The sequence below is a fragment of the Gadus macrocephalus genome, chromosome 7 (assembly GCF_031168955.1).
Source record: "Gadus macrocephalus chromosome 7, ASM3116895v1".
Lineage (NCBI taxonomy): Eukaryota > Metazoa > Chordata > Actinopteri > Gadiformes > Gadidae > Gadus > Gadus macrocephalus.
The window spans coordinates 24634738-24647616 of NC_082388.1; the positions used below are offsets into that span (position 1 = coordinate 24634738).

Consider the following 12879-nt stretch of genomic DNA (forward strand, 5'->3'; position numbering starts at 1 on the left):
TCGAAAGTAAGTTTAATGTGTGTTCGTCGCAGATGACACTTCTGTGAGGTGATGGAGTGCTCGCTATTTTGCAACAGCTTTGTGTTTTAAAGGACTTCATTAGAAAATGCTATTCATATTCCTAATGAATGCATTCTAAAATGCGTCTTAAGCGGCGGAAAAGTCAATAGGTTGTATGTTAAATTCATCCCTAAGCTGAGACTATCTCAATTTATCTATTACAAAGTTTGCTTGTTTGTGTGTGTGTGTGTGTGTGTGTGTGTGTGTGTGTGTGTGTGTGTGTGTGTGTGTGTGTGTGTGTGTGTGTGTGTGTCATTGCACAAGTGTTGTTCCTCTGTTATACAGCTTTAATTATTTTCAGCCACACAATGAAATGAGCATTGGCATTTCTTGCATAGTTGCCAACATATTCCTTAAAATGAAAGACTCAACCTGTATCCAGCTCTACAACGCATAGATCTTGAAAATGATATTTATTGAAGGCTTATTATGTGACTCATGAGTGCAGACTTAATCAACTGTACCGTAAACAAATGCAGAGCAAGAAAGTCAAGCATCACTTTGTTTTGTCCTATTTATTAAACATCATTAAAACCAGTTGCTCCACATTGAAAAGGCAGTGGGTCCACCATGCACATAACTGGACGTACCAGAACATAAAGCACAGACGCAGAAGATGGAGCTGTGATGCCACCGCGCCAGACGTTCCGAGGCGTATGAGCAGAGTTCAAACCCTGTGATTCCTGTCTTGGTTGATAAAAACTATACAGATCGTCGTCTGGGTGTTTTTCCATCTGCTCCCTCCATTCGCTACGGATGAGGATTAGTGGCCATATCTTTTTGAGTTCAGAGTTTAAAGTCAGAATTCTGACTTTAATCTCAGGAAATAATCACATGTGGCCCAAATCCTCTTCTGTAATTCTTCAAACAAAAAACAAATTTGATAATTTTGCCACTTCAGTCATCGTCTAACCCAACATAGGCACACCTTTCAGGACAGTATACTTCAACGCATCGCAAACAACACGGTGGACCCATTTACATATCAGAACGGTACAAACACAAATAAACACAACAACAATAGCCAGACCTCAAGTTTAAATGTACATATGCACAGCATAATTTTCAATGATGTGCCTTGGTATTTTCTCTGTTGCTGGCAGAGTCATTACCTCCATTCTCTATCTAAAATCTCTGAGTTCCCTGCTGAATTGTTCTTATTCACTGATGATGTCTTCGGACAGGAAGCTTCGAACCCCAAGGCAAATAAATCATACAAAAACTTCAAAGAGGCATTTGTGAATTCATCGTATCGTTGCTCAGCCGGTATAAAAAGTATAAACACAACATAAAGTACCAACGTTTGAACAGTCCATTGGCCCTCATACAAACAGCGGGAAATGAATTGAATCGACTTTTATTTCTTTGTTTCGATGCGCAAACATTGTGTATGTGGCATCGCACCGAAGTCGATGGATCCTGGCTCAACTGTCAAAAATTCTCCCCATAAATCGAGTGATTGTCGTTGTGAGCTCTGCTGCAGCGCAGGTCAAAAATGTCACAGTTGACACACGTGCAGACAAAAAGGGCTGTGCATAATGTACACTAGAAGGACCTTTATAAAACCAGGAGAAGTTATTTTACAGACCGACTACAGAATTCACCACGATGAGGTGGGGAAAAACAAATGCTACCGAAACACAAAGCTGTTCTTTATTTAGTAGTCTCTGATTGTCATCTCTGCCCCCTCATCTTAACAAACCTCTTTTAAAAAAAAATAAAAAAATCATATTATTGGTTCAGTTTGGTCATTCAGTCATAACATTTATGAATCTGTATTTTAATTAATATGACATAATCATATTAAATATGATCCATTTCTTTGTTGGAATTGAGTTAAAATTACAAAATAGCTTTCTTAAGATGTTCTGGATGTTGTGTTGAGCACTCTAGTAACAAAGTATTTTTTTTCATAATTTGGTTCGTAACAAAGTGCAGTGAGAGCCCTACTCAGCTTCCATTACGTGGTGACGACACGAATATCGCCGAATAACACTCTGTTTGTTTGGCTTGGTTACATTCTGCGTCATCGTACCCATAGCTTACAGTTGCTCAGTAGTTTCACAGTCTTAACAGAATATTATTTTTTTTTTCATTCACTTCAGAACGGAGTCGCGCTTCCCGCCGCGACGAGACAAACGACGCCGACGTCTACGTTCTGCCGTGTGCGTGCGTCTGCGACGTGTGTGTTGTTCTTCAGGCAACGGCAATCCGCTCCGACCCCCACAACCCCCGCACCCCCCCCCCCCCCCCCCCCCCCCCCCGAACCCCGACCCCACCCGTACACGACCGATCCGCCTGTCCCAGCCGCCAACCCCACCCCCCAAACCCCGAACCCCACCCGTACGCGACCGGGTTGCCTGTGCCCCGGGCACCGAACCCGCAGTTCCAGGGGTCAGGGGGAGTGAAGGGGGAGGGGGGGGGGGGGGGGGGGGGACCCCATGGTCAGCCGTAGCGGGGGTCCGCGCTGGCCAGCGAGGCCCGGGGGAGGTAGACGGGGGCCTGGTAGCAGAGGGGCCGGGAGTTCTCCATGCAGATGGTGGAGGAGGTGAGGCTCTTGCGGTCCTTCTTCAGGGTGGTGCGGCGCTGCCAGCGGCACAGCAGCAGCTCCACCTGCTCGCGGAAGAAGCTGGTGGTCAGCGTGTACAGGATGGGGTTCAGCGCGCTGTTGATGGGCAGGATGAAGATCACCACCCAGCTGGAGATGGTGCCTGCACGGGGCGCCGAAGGGTCAAGGGACATTTAGAAAACAAATTGCTACAGGCCTGGGTTCTGATTGGCTCGAAGCTGTTGCACGCTTTATATATCAATATAAACATGTATTAAATATGTATAAACACACACCTGTGACCACACGACAATTTGTTTTTAGAATCAATGCGCCGCCAATCTCAGAGTATGACAGCTTGGGTTGCTTGGCAACCATTTTACTGTGTTGAGGAACTGTATTGATTAGCATAAGAATGATGATTTGCTTACAATGAATTTGTTTATAGTAGGCCTAACTGTTTTAGTGACCACTTGGCGTATGACACAACAGCGCCCCCTGATGTTCTAAAACATCGATCAGGTCGCTTCAGCAGATTTCCGTTCATGTCAGATCAGTTACATTTAAATTAATCTAATGTCTAATCTAATATAATTGGACGTGATTTAAATGGGGGGCTGAGCGTGGTGGCCTGGGTGTTTCACTGCCAGTCAAAAGGAATTTAGTAAAATGCCAAAAATCGAAATGATTGATTACCAAATGCCACCCCAGGGAATTTTGGTAATACCAAAATGAATTACTATAATTTTCTATAAATTATATAAATTAAACGTATGTTTTTTAAAAAGATGCTGCATAAATGATTGCGTAACAATCTCATTGTCATTCTTACCCGGTATCTCCACCTTCAACAGTGAAAGAATTTTGACCAGGAATATCGGTATCCAGCAGAGGGCGTCAGAGAACACGATGAAGAAGAAGCGGTTAGCCACGGCCACGTCTTTGTGCAGCCTGTGGCGTACGTCGGTGGCGTTGATGCCGGTCTTGTAGATTGAGTAAAACATACTCGAGTAGGATATGGCGATCACCAGGAAGGCCACCAGATTAAGGCCTGCAGAGACGGACATATACACACTTAAAACAACACACAAATAAATGAACAACTCAGACACATACACACATAGGCCTACTACATGGTCATACAATAAAGTGTGGCTTTAAGGTAAAAAAAAACGCTAATTCGTTCAAGTAAAAGCAAACTCAAGAGCTTATCAAGGGGTTAACAGTTGCTCAGGCACAGGACAGACTGGCGGCAAAGCGAAAGCTTTGAGACGCAATCTTCTGGAGGAGTCAGCAAGTTAGTTGCAGATTTCTAAGTATGTCAAAGATGACATATAATATTAATATATGTATAATAGATCGGCAAGCATAATACACACACACACACACACACACACACACACACACACACACACACACACACACACACACACACACACACACACACACACACACACACACACACACACACACACACACACACTACACACACACACAAACAAGGACAGCTCCACTTCATCAACTCATTAACAAAGTTCCTCTGGGGTACCCCCTAACTAAGAGGATTAATTGCGTTCAACGTGACGATCTGTTTATCGTACGTCTGAGACCGGGTGTACAGCAGGAACACGGGGCCTTGGGTAGACAGGTTTAAGGGGGTCTCGGGGGGTCCCGGGGGGGGGTCCCAGACAGACAGGGCTGAGGGGGTCTGGCTGGCGGCTGTTACGACGGGCTGTGTGTGGCTGCCGCTGGCTAGCCCGCGCTGCCTGTGATGTGACGGCTACGAAGCGCGGCGAGGAGAACACCCAGTGAAGTTTGGGAGATAAACAGAAGCCCGCTGAGGAAGCTGTTCTGGAGTCAGATACGACGTACAACTAAAGATATCATATTTGCTGGGAATCTTTTGCTGGGATTGCATTTTATAATGGAAGACGTCCTCCTGTTTGCTGAGGCTTCAACTACTTCAGTCAAATCTCGAGGATGCTAAATGGACTAGATTTACATAGTGCTTTCCTAACCAGTGGCCACTCAAAGCACGTTACAAAATTGCCTGACATTCACCCATTCGTGCACACTTTAGGCACACAAGGCAACAGCCGGCTCGCCAGGAGGAGTTAGGGGGAGGTGTCTTGGGGGGACACCTCGACCCTCGAATACCCAAACTAGCATCCTTACGGCTACCAGCGAACCCGCTCTACCTCCTGAGCCATATACCTCCCAGTTAAAGTCACCGAGGGTGAGTGTGGCAAATGACTCTGCTACACAAAGCATCTGCAGGGAAACATCGAACGTACACCGTAGGACACCCTTTAAAGGGGACCTATTATGCTTTTTTGACTTTTATGACCTATAAACGTTGTTATAATGATTGATAGTCATGTTTAACCATACACAAAAAACGATGTAGATTTTCGGGAAACTCTTCCTCTCGTCTGGGCGCTTTCAGCATTCTCTGTCAACGCTCGGTTTCGTCCTTCTCCGCCCCCTCGCCCCCCTGCTGCCAACCCAACTCTGTTGTGATTGGTTAGCTTCCTTGAAGCGCGCGCACGGGCAGATTTGACCAGGCATATGGGGGCGCGGCAGGAGTGCCTCTACGTAGATGTTTTCCCGGAAATGTGAACAAGTGAATCGCAAACGTTGTCCCGAGTGTTTAGCGCTCTGCACAGCCACCCCAGACTGTCAGCAGGGAATACGTCGAAATGCATGTATGTCCTTATTTGACACTTTAGTATGGTTAAACATGACTATCAATCATTATATCAACGTTTATAGGTCATAAAAGTCGAAAAAGCATAATAGGTCCCCTTCAAGCCGACCCTTTTAAAACCCCAGAACGGGCTCAGCGGGTACCTAGGAAGATGACCGTGGAGTAGCTCTTGGCCATGGGCTTCTCCTGCCGGTCCGAGTGCAGCGGGAAGCAGACGCCGTTGCGGCCGTAGTAGTTCCCGAAGACGTCCTCGTTCATGAGGGGCGCCACGGCGATGAGGAAGCCCACCAGCCAGATGGAGGACAGCATCGTCTGCAGGGGGGAGGGGGACACGGGGGGTACCAGGGGGACACAGGGGGTAACAGGGGGACAAAGGGGGGCATAGGGGGACAAAGGGGGACACAGAGGGACAAAGGGGGACACAGGGGGTAACAGGGGGACACAGGGGGGCATAGGGGGACAAAGGGGGACACAGAGGGACAAAGGGGGACACAGGGGGTAACAGGGGGACACAGGGGGGCATAGGGGGACAAAGGGGGACACAGAGGGACAAAGGGGGACACAGGGGGTAACAGGGGGACACAGGGGGGCATAGGGGGACAAAGGGGGACACAGGGGGACACAGGGGGTAATAAGGGGTAACATGGGGACACGGAGGACACAGGGGGTAACAGAGGGGTAGAGGGGGACACAGGGGGTAACACGGGGTCACAGGGGGTAACAGGGGGACAAAGGGGGACACAGAGGGTTACAGGGGATAACATGGGGGCACAAAGGGGCAGAGGGGGACACAGGGGGACATAGGGGGGCAGAGGGGGACACAGGGGGTAACATGGGGGCACAGGGAGGTAGAGGGGGACACAGGGGGACATAGAGGGGCAGAGGGGGACACAGGGGTAACAGAGGGACACGGGTGGTAACGGGGGGAGACAGGGGGACAAAGGGGGGCATAGGGGGTAACAGGGGGACACAGGGGGTAACAGGGGGTAGAGGGGGACACAGGGGGTAAAATGGGGGCCCAGGTGGGTAGAGGGGGACATAGGGGGGTAGAGGGGGACACAGGGACGTTGTTAGAAAGCCATCGCAGTGAATCACACAACATTATACTTTTTTAATTAGCCGCTTGAGGGAAAAGTCACAAAGCAAATTTGCCAAAATGGAAACACCACATGTTTAACACAATGTCCCGCTGTGTTAAGGGGCCAAAATCAGTGTCGATCCCGTTGTTTTTTTTTTTATCGCGACGTCACAACGTCATCTGCATCACCTCGTCGAGTGACTGAGCGCAGACAACGTGTTCGCTCCAGCGTGAACGGCAACGCGGGTGGCGTCTTAAAAACACACCGGTCAAGGCGTCCGCTGGACGTAGACGGATTCGACCGGTCCGGGGGTATACTGTCTATCTCCCCAAATTGCGATTGCTTGCTTGGAACTCTTCCCAGACACTCTCTGGGTAAAAGTGTGCGGCACACCCGGCTGATTGCCAATGGGAATTACGGGAAGAGAAATACTTGGATCTGGAAATAGCTGGATCTCCGTGGCGTTGGCTCTTTATCCCGCAACCTCGACTTTGAGTGGGCATCTAAGTGAATGCTTGTGTGAAGAGCTCATAAAATTCATATAGGTTTTCATTCTCAAACTCTCAAATGTAATAAACAGTTGACTAAGGGTCTAGTTATCAAAAGTTGTCAGGCCATTTGGTGGGGTAGCTACAAAGGTATGGGTGTTCATGTTAACTAAAGCATTCATTTATAAATGTACGCATCAACCCTCACTAACCCTTATGCCAATGATATAAAATAATGATTACTACTGCGGTTATTTTATGCATACTTTTCCTCTGCTGAGCTGGTCCAGATAGGCTACACCCAAGCACTGAGTAAGCAGATTGAATTGTCTGGGTAATGGAACTAACCCAAAGGGAACGCTTCAGATCTGATAAGCAGCTTGGGCCTGAATATTTCTCCCCAATGAGGAGCGCTAAAACTAAAAGGCATTGAATGGATTTTAATTGATTACACATTAATTAATTACCCATGTGTTCTGGATCATTGAGGTTCCCCATCGGTTGATAAATTGTGACATGTGGCTGAAATATGAATACAAAATATGACACTAATAATTATGTAGCCTATTTATTCAGCTACTCAGAAGGTCCATGCAATTAAGATATTTACTGAACTGTGTAACTCGTGTCGTTCTCGTTTACACCGAGAAGAACACGTCCAGAACGTCACCAGGGGTTTAATGACTTGTCCCACATGGTCAGAACAAAAATGTGCAAGTTTGAAAAAGATAAGACCAGTACGTCAGAAAAGATGTTCAAAACCACACCGACAATCCGAATCCAGTGTTTGCCCTGGAAGTGGACTGGCCCATGTCTATAACAGTGTCACTTTAAAGCCTCGACTGTACATCATAAAAACAGCCTTAATCGTAAACACTGGCTCTGTAAACACCACTGGAAGTGTCCTCATCTGTCCCTACTGAAGACATAACTGTCCCTAATGCCAATGCAACAGTTGAATCAGACAGAGTTTATGCATGCATGTAAATATTTAAGTGTATGCATGTATATGCAAACACACCGTATGCATGACATTTGTTTGTTACTTTTAAAAATGTGAGCAGGGGTGGCTTGATATAAACTGATTCTTCTGCCCCTACCTTTTGGTTACGACAAATAGAAAATTAATTCATTAATTAATTCATTAATTCCTTCATTCATTCATTCATTCATTGTGTCCCTTAAACTTTAGTAGAAAACCCCTAAATCCTACGGTGTCCATATCATGTTCGCCAAAAGCTCCATCATCTCTTTAAACGACGGAAAAGCAGCGCAGTGTCCCTGAGTACCCCTGAAACATGAGGGGAACCCATCTCGATCTCCGCTAGTCCCTCTAATTCAGTGATCTGACCAGATGACTCAACGAGAGCGATGCCCCAGCCCAGGCGTCTGGAAGGACAAGCGCTCTCTAAGTGTCTGGGCTCGAGGACAGCCGCAAGATGAACTGCTACCCCGCGGGCCGCAGAGCTGCATCGCCCCATTTAATATCCTCTCTAGGCTCTGTACGGACCGCAGAACAACCCATCTGTAGATGAGTGGCTCTTTAAAGGACCACTCATCTACAGCTGGGTTGGTCTGATTTGTTCCGCGGTCGCTACTGAGTGCCGAATAATCCAGCCCTGGCCGAGTGGCTCTCAGTGCCGTGTGCGCGTGCACGCACGCACACACACATTCCTTCATTTGTGTATTTGTTAATTGTAACTTTACTCCTGTTGGGGCCTCTTGGACCAGATCCACATTCAAAATAAGAAACTGTTCTTTGTTGGTTTATCTGGAAAAATAAAGGTTAAGCTCTCTACAGAGTTAACCGCCATGCTCACCACAGTCTGCAGCTTGGAGGGTCGGAGGTTGCTGAACGGGAAGACGATCACCAGGAACTTCTCCAGGGTCAGGTACGTCAAGAGGAGAACGGACACCTGAAGGAGCGGCGAAAAACAACCCTTTGTTTTACTTTTTATGAAAAAAATCGGATTCAACTTTTGTCTGGGGCACAATATGATTAATTCATTCCTATGAAGATATGTGAAGCATCTTTTTATTAAATTAATCTGATATATATATATATATGGTTGTGCATGTGTGTGTATGTGTGTGCACGCGTGTGTGTGAGGTAGTGAGAGTGCGCGATGCGTTCGTGTAGGTGTGTGTGTGTGTGTGTGAACACGTGCGTGTGAACGAGTGCATGTGAGTGAGTGTGCGATCGAGTGAGTGAAAATGCGCCTACGAATGCTTGCATGTGGGTGCGGGTGAACATGCATGGGTGCGCGTGCATGTACACGCGCCCCCATGCACGTGACGGACGGACGGACGGACGGGTCACCTCCGAGGAGAGCATGGCCAGGAAGCCCATGGTCCTGCACTCCACACTCTCCATCCACACCTGCGCGTTGCGGTTGTACTCTCCGCGGAACTTCACGTCGAACACGCCCACGAAGAACAGGTACACGCCCATCAGGCAGTCGGCACCTGGAGGACAGCACGCCACACGCTGTCACCTGATGCCGCCGTGCAGGGGGGGCCCTAGGCTAACGGCCTTCAGGAACGCACAAAGTGCTGTGTGTGTGTGTGAATGTGTCTGTGTGTATGTGTATGGTTGTGTGTGCAGGCGTGGGCGTGTGTGTGCTTGTCATCACGCTCTAAGCACACACTAGGTGTGTGTGTGTGTGTGTGTGTGTGTGCGCGTGGGCGTGTGTGTGCTTGTCATCACGCTCTAAGCACACACTAGGTGTGTGTGTGTGTGTGTGTGTGTGTGTGTGTGTGTGTGTGTGTGTGTGTGTGTGTGTGTGTGTGTGTGTGTATGTGTGTGTGTGTGTGTGTGTGTGTGTGTGTGTGGCGAGAGATAGGGAAGGGGAGAAGCACCCAGGGGTGAAATTCTGATCCTTTAACACTTTTTAAACTTCACTGAGCAACACACACGCACACTACACTAACACACATCCACACAACCACACATACCTACAAAACGGAATGAAAGATCCCAGCAGTAGCAAACAGACTGCAGTGTTGGGGTCTCAGTAGTAAACAGACTGTAGTGTTGGGGTCTCAGCAGTAAACAGACTGTAGTGTTGGGGTCTCAGCAGTAAACAGACTGTAGTGTTGGGGTCTCAGTAGTAAACAGACTGTAGTGTTGGGGTCTCAGTAGTAAACAGACTGTAGTGTTGGGGTCTCAGTAGTAAACAGACTGTAGTGTTGGGGTCTCAGCAGTAAACAGACTGTAGTGTTGGGGTCTCAGCAGTAAACAGACTGTAGTGTTGGGGTCTCAGCAGTAAACAGACTGTAGTGTTGGGGTCTCAGCAGTAAACAGACTGTAGTGTTGGGGTCTCAGTAGTAAACAGACTAGTGTTGGGGTCTCAGTAGTAAACAGACTAGTGTTGGGGTCTCAGCAGTAAACAGACTGTAGTGTTGGTCTCAGTAGTAAACAGACTGTAGTGTTGGGGTCTCAGTAGTAAACAGACTGTAGTGTTGGGGTCTCAGCAGTAAACAGACTGTAGTGTTGGGGTCTCAGTAGAAAACAGACTGTAGTGTTGGGGTCTCAGTAGTAAACAGACTGTAGTGTTGGGGTCTCAGTAGTAAACAGACTGTAGTGTTGGGGTCTCAGCAGTAAACAGACTGTAGTGTTGGGGTCTCAGTAGTAAACAGACTGTAGTGTTGGGGTCTCAGTAGTAAACAGACTGTAGTGTTGGGGTCTCAGTAGTAAACAGACTGTAGTGTTGGTCTCAGCAGTAAACAGACTGTAGTGTTGGTCTCAGTAGTAAACAGACTGTAGTGTTGGGGTCTCAGTAGTAAACAGACTGTAGTGTTGGGGTCTCAGTAGTAAACAGACTGTAGTGTTGGGGTCTCAGTAGAAAACAGACTGCAGTGTTGGGGTCTCAGTAGTAAACAGACTAGTGTTGGGGTCTCAGTAGTAAACAGACTGTAGTGTTGGGGTCTCAGCAGTAAACAGACTGTAGTGTTGGGGTCTCAGTAGTAAACAGACTGTAGTGTTGGTCTCAGTAGTAAACAGACTGTAGTGTTGGGGTCTCAGTAGTAAACAGACTGTAGTGTTGGGGTCTCAGTAGTAAACAGACTGTAGTGTTGGGGTCTCAGTAGAAAACAGACTGCAGTGTTGGGGTCTCAGTAGTAAACAGACTAGTGTTGGGGTCTCAGTAGTAAACAGACTGTAGTGTTGGGGTCTCAGCAGACTCTAGAGCAGTGTTGGAACTCATCCCCTGCTCTGCGATTCTCTCTGTAACTCTCTGGAGCAGTGTGACAGAAGGGAGGTTGGCCTGTGAGGACTGATCAAAACGCTGCCAGCGTCTCGCGCCGTCGGGTCCACCTCTCACCTGGCTGCCACCTGGCATCAGGCCGGGGTTACGTGTATGTTTTGACATTGTCTAGTACTCTATGTTCTTCACTGCTTTTTGCTTGTACAGAAACAGCACTTGGTTTGAACTCATGGTCTGCCTCGTCTATCTCAAGTTGCAGGAGGGTCGAAACTTATACCAGAGTCTCCGAACTGTGGGGTCATCTGGGGTCGTTGGAGACCGCAGATGAAAATGTAAAGAAGAAAGTGCTTCACGAAGCACGAGGGAACTGCTGTGAACCACTTAAGCTGCTTTCACACCGCCGCCTCCGTTCATTTCAATGAGGGAAGGGCGGCAGAGGGGAGGCGGTTACAACAGCGGCTGTACCGCCCACGTGAACGCGCACAGATCTGGCCCTTACCGCTCAGCTTTCCCGGTGTTGAAACTTTCGACGGCGGCAGCAACAGCAGCAGCAGCCGCTTTTGAAAACGCCTGGCCCTTCACACCGCCGCGCGGAACCCTCCGGCAGCGAGGCGGTTATCGGGGCGGTTATCAGGGCGGTTGCCGCGCGGCGGTGTGCAAGCACCTGTAGTGCCGTGACGTTGACAACAAGGTTGTGTGGAAGCAGACGCAAGCTAAAAGTGTGGAGGTGAAAAGGGGGTAGGGGAACCTCAGCCTTTTTATTTTTTTTTCCGCATTTTTATGCTTTATGATAGAGTGAGATAGAATGGGATAGGGTATGGGAGGGAGAGGGGAGGACATGCAGCAAAGGACCACAGAATCGAACCCGGGTCGCTGCGATCAGGACCGAGCCTTAATGGTACACGCTCTAGCCGGTGAGCCGCCGGTGAGCCCCAACGGGCACACAAAAAGAAAAAAGAAAATGCCACTTGGTTTGGTGTGACGTTGAGGTTGACTACATCTTGCATGGAAGCAGACGCAAGCTGTGGGGGCGAAAAAAGGGGGAAGGGGGAAACTCAGCCGTTTCAACACGCTCACTCTCACACAATCACCCCTTCACAGACGCTTCGTGGAGGCTCCGTGGCGTCCGGTACAAACCCACAGCAGAGCACTTTGATGCAGGCGGCGTGGAGGTTGTTCTCGGCCCGGATCAGCGACCGCATGCCGATGACGAAGAGGTTGCCGAAGCAGGTGATGAAGGCCATGACCCACACGGAGACCCGCAGCACCAGGTTGGCCAGCAGGTCCTCGAAGGAGGAGATGCCGTCCGTGTTGGGCTTGCAGGAGCGGACGTGAGGCGCATACGAGCAGTACTGGAAGCTCTTGAAGTAGCTAGGGAGGGAGGGAGGGAGGGAGGGAGGAGGGAGGGAAGGAAGAGGGAGAGAGAGAGGGAATGAAGAGGGAAGGAGGGAGGGAAGGAAGAGGGAGGGAGGGAGGGAGGGAAGAGGGAGGGAGGGAGGGAGGACGGAGGGAGGGAGGGAGGGAAGGAAGAGGGAAGGAGGGAGAGGGAGGGAGGGAAGGGGGAGGGAGGGAGGGAAGGAAGGAAGAAGGAGGGAGGGAGGGAGGAGGGAGGGAGAGGAGAGGGAGGGATGAGAGAGCAAGGTAGGGAGGGAGGGAAGGAAGAGGGAGGGATGAGAGAGCAAGGTAGGGAGGGAGGGAAGGAAGAGAGAGGAAGGGAAGAGGGAGGGAGGAAGGAGGGAGGGCGGGAAGGAAGAGGGAGGGAGGGAGGGAAGGGGGAGGGAGGGAGGGAAGA

At 49.0% G+C, this 12879-nt stretch overlaps 1 protein-coding gene across 2 annotated transcripts in view; it reads right to left on the bottom strand.

Moving 5' to 3' along the window:
* Positions 1–417: 417 nt before the first annotated feature.
* Positions 418–12879, bottom strand: part of rxfp2a (relaxin family peptide receptor 2a) — a 51400-nt gene continuing 38938 nt past the window's right edge. For both annotated transcript variants that reach the window (XM_060057545.1, XM_060057544.1), the window contains exons 15-20: positions 12229–12458; positions 9203–9348; positions 8703–8798; positions 5459–5627; positions 3441–3659; positions 418–2771 (exon numbers count right to left, since the gene is read on the bottom strand). In XM_060057545.1, the coding sequence (XP_059913528.1) occupies positions 2506–2771; positions 3441–3659; positions 5459–5627; positions 8703–8798; positions 9203–9348; positions 12229–12458 (1126 nt within the window). In that variant the 3' untranslated portion in view covers positions 418–2505. The remainder of the gene's footprint in view (positions 2772–3440; positions 3660–5458; positions 5628–8702; positions 8799–9202; positions 9349–12228; positions 12459–12879) is intronic.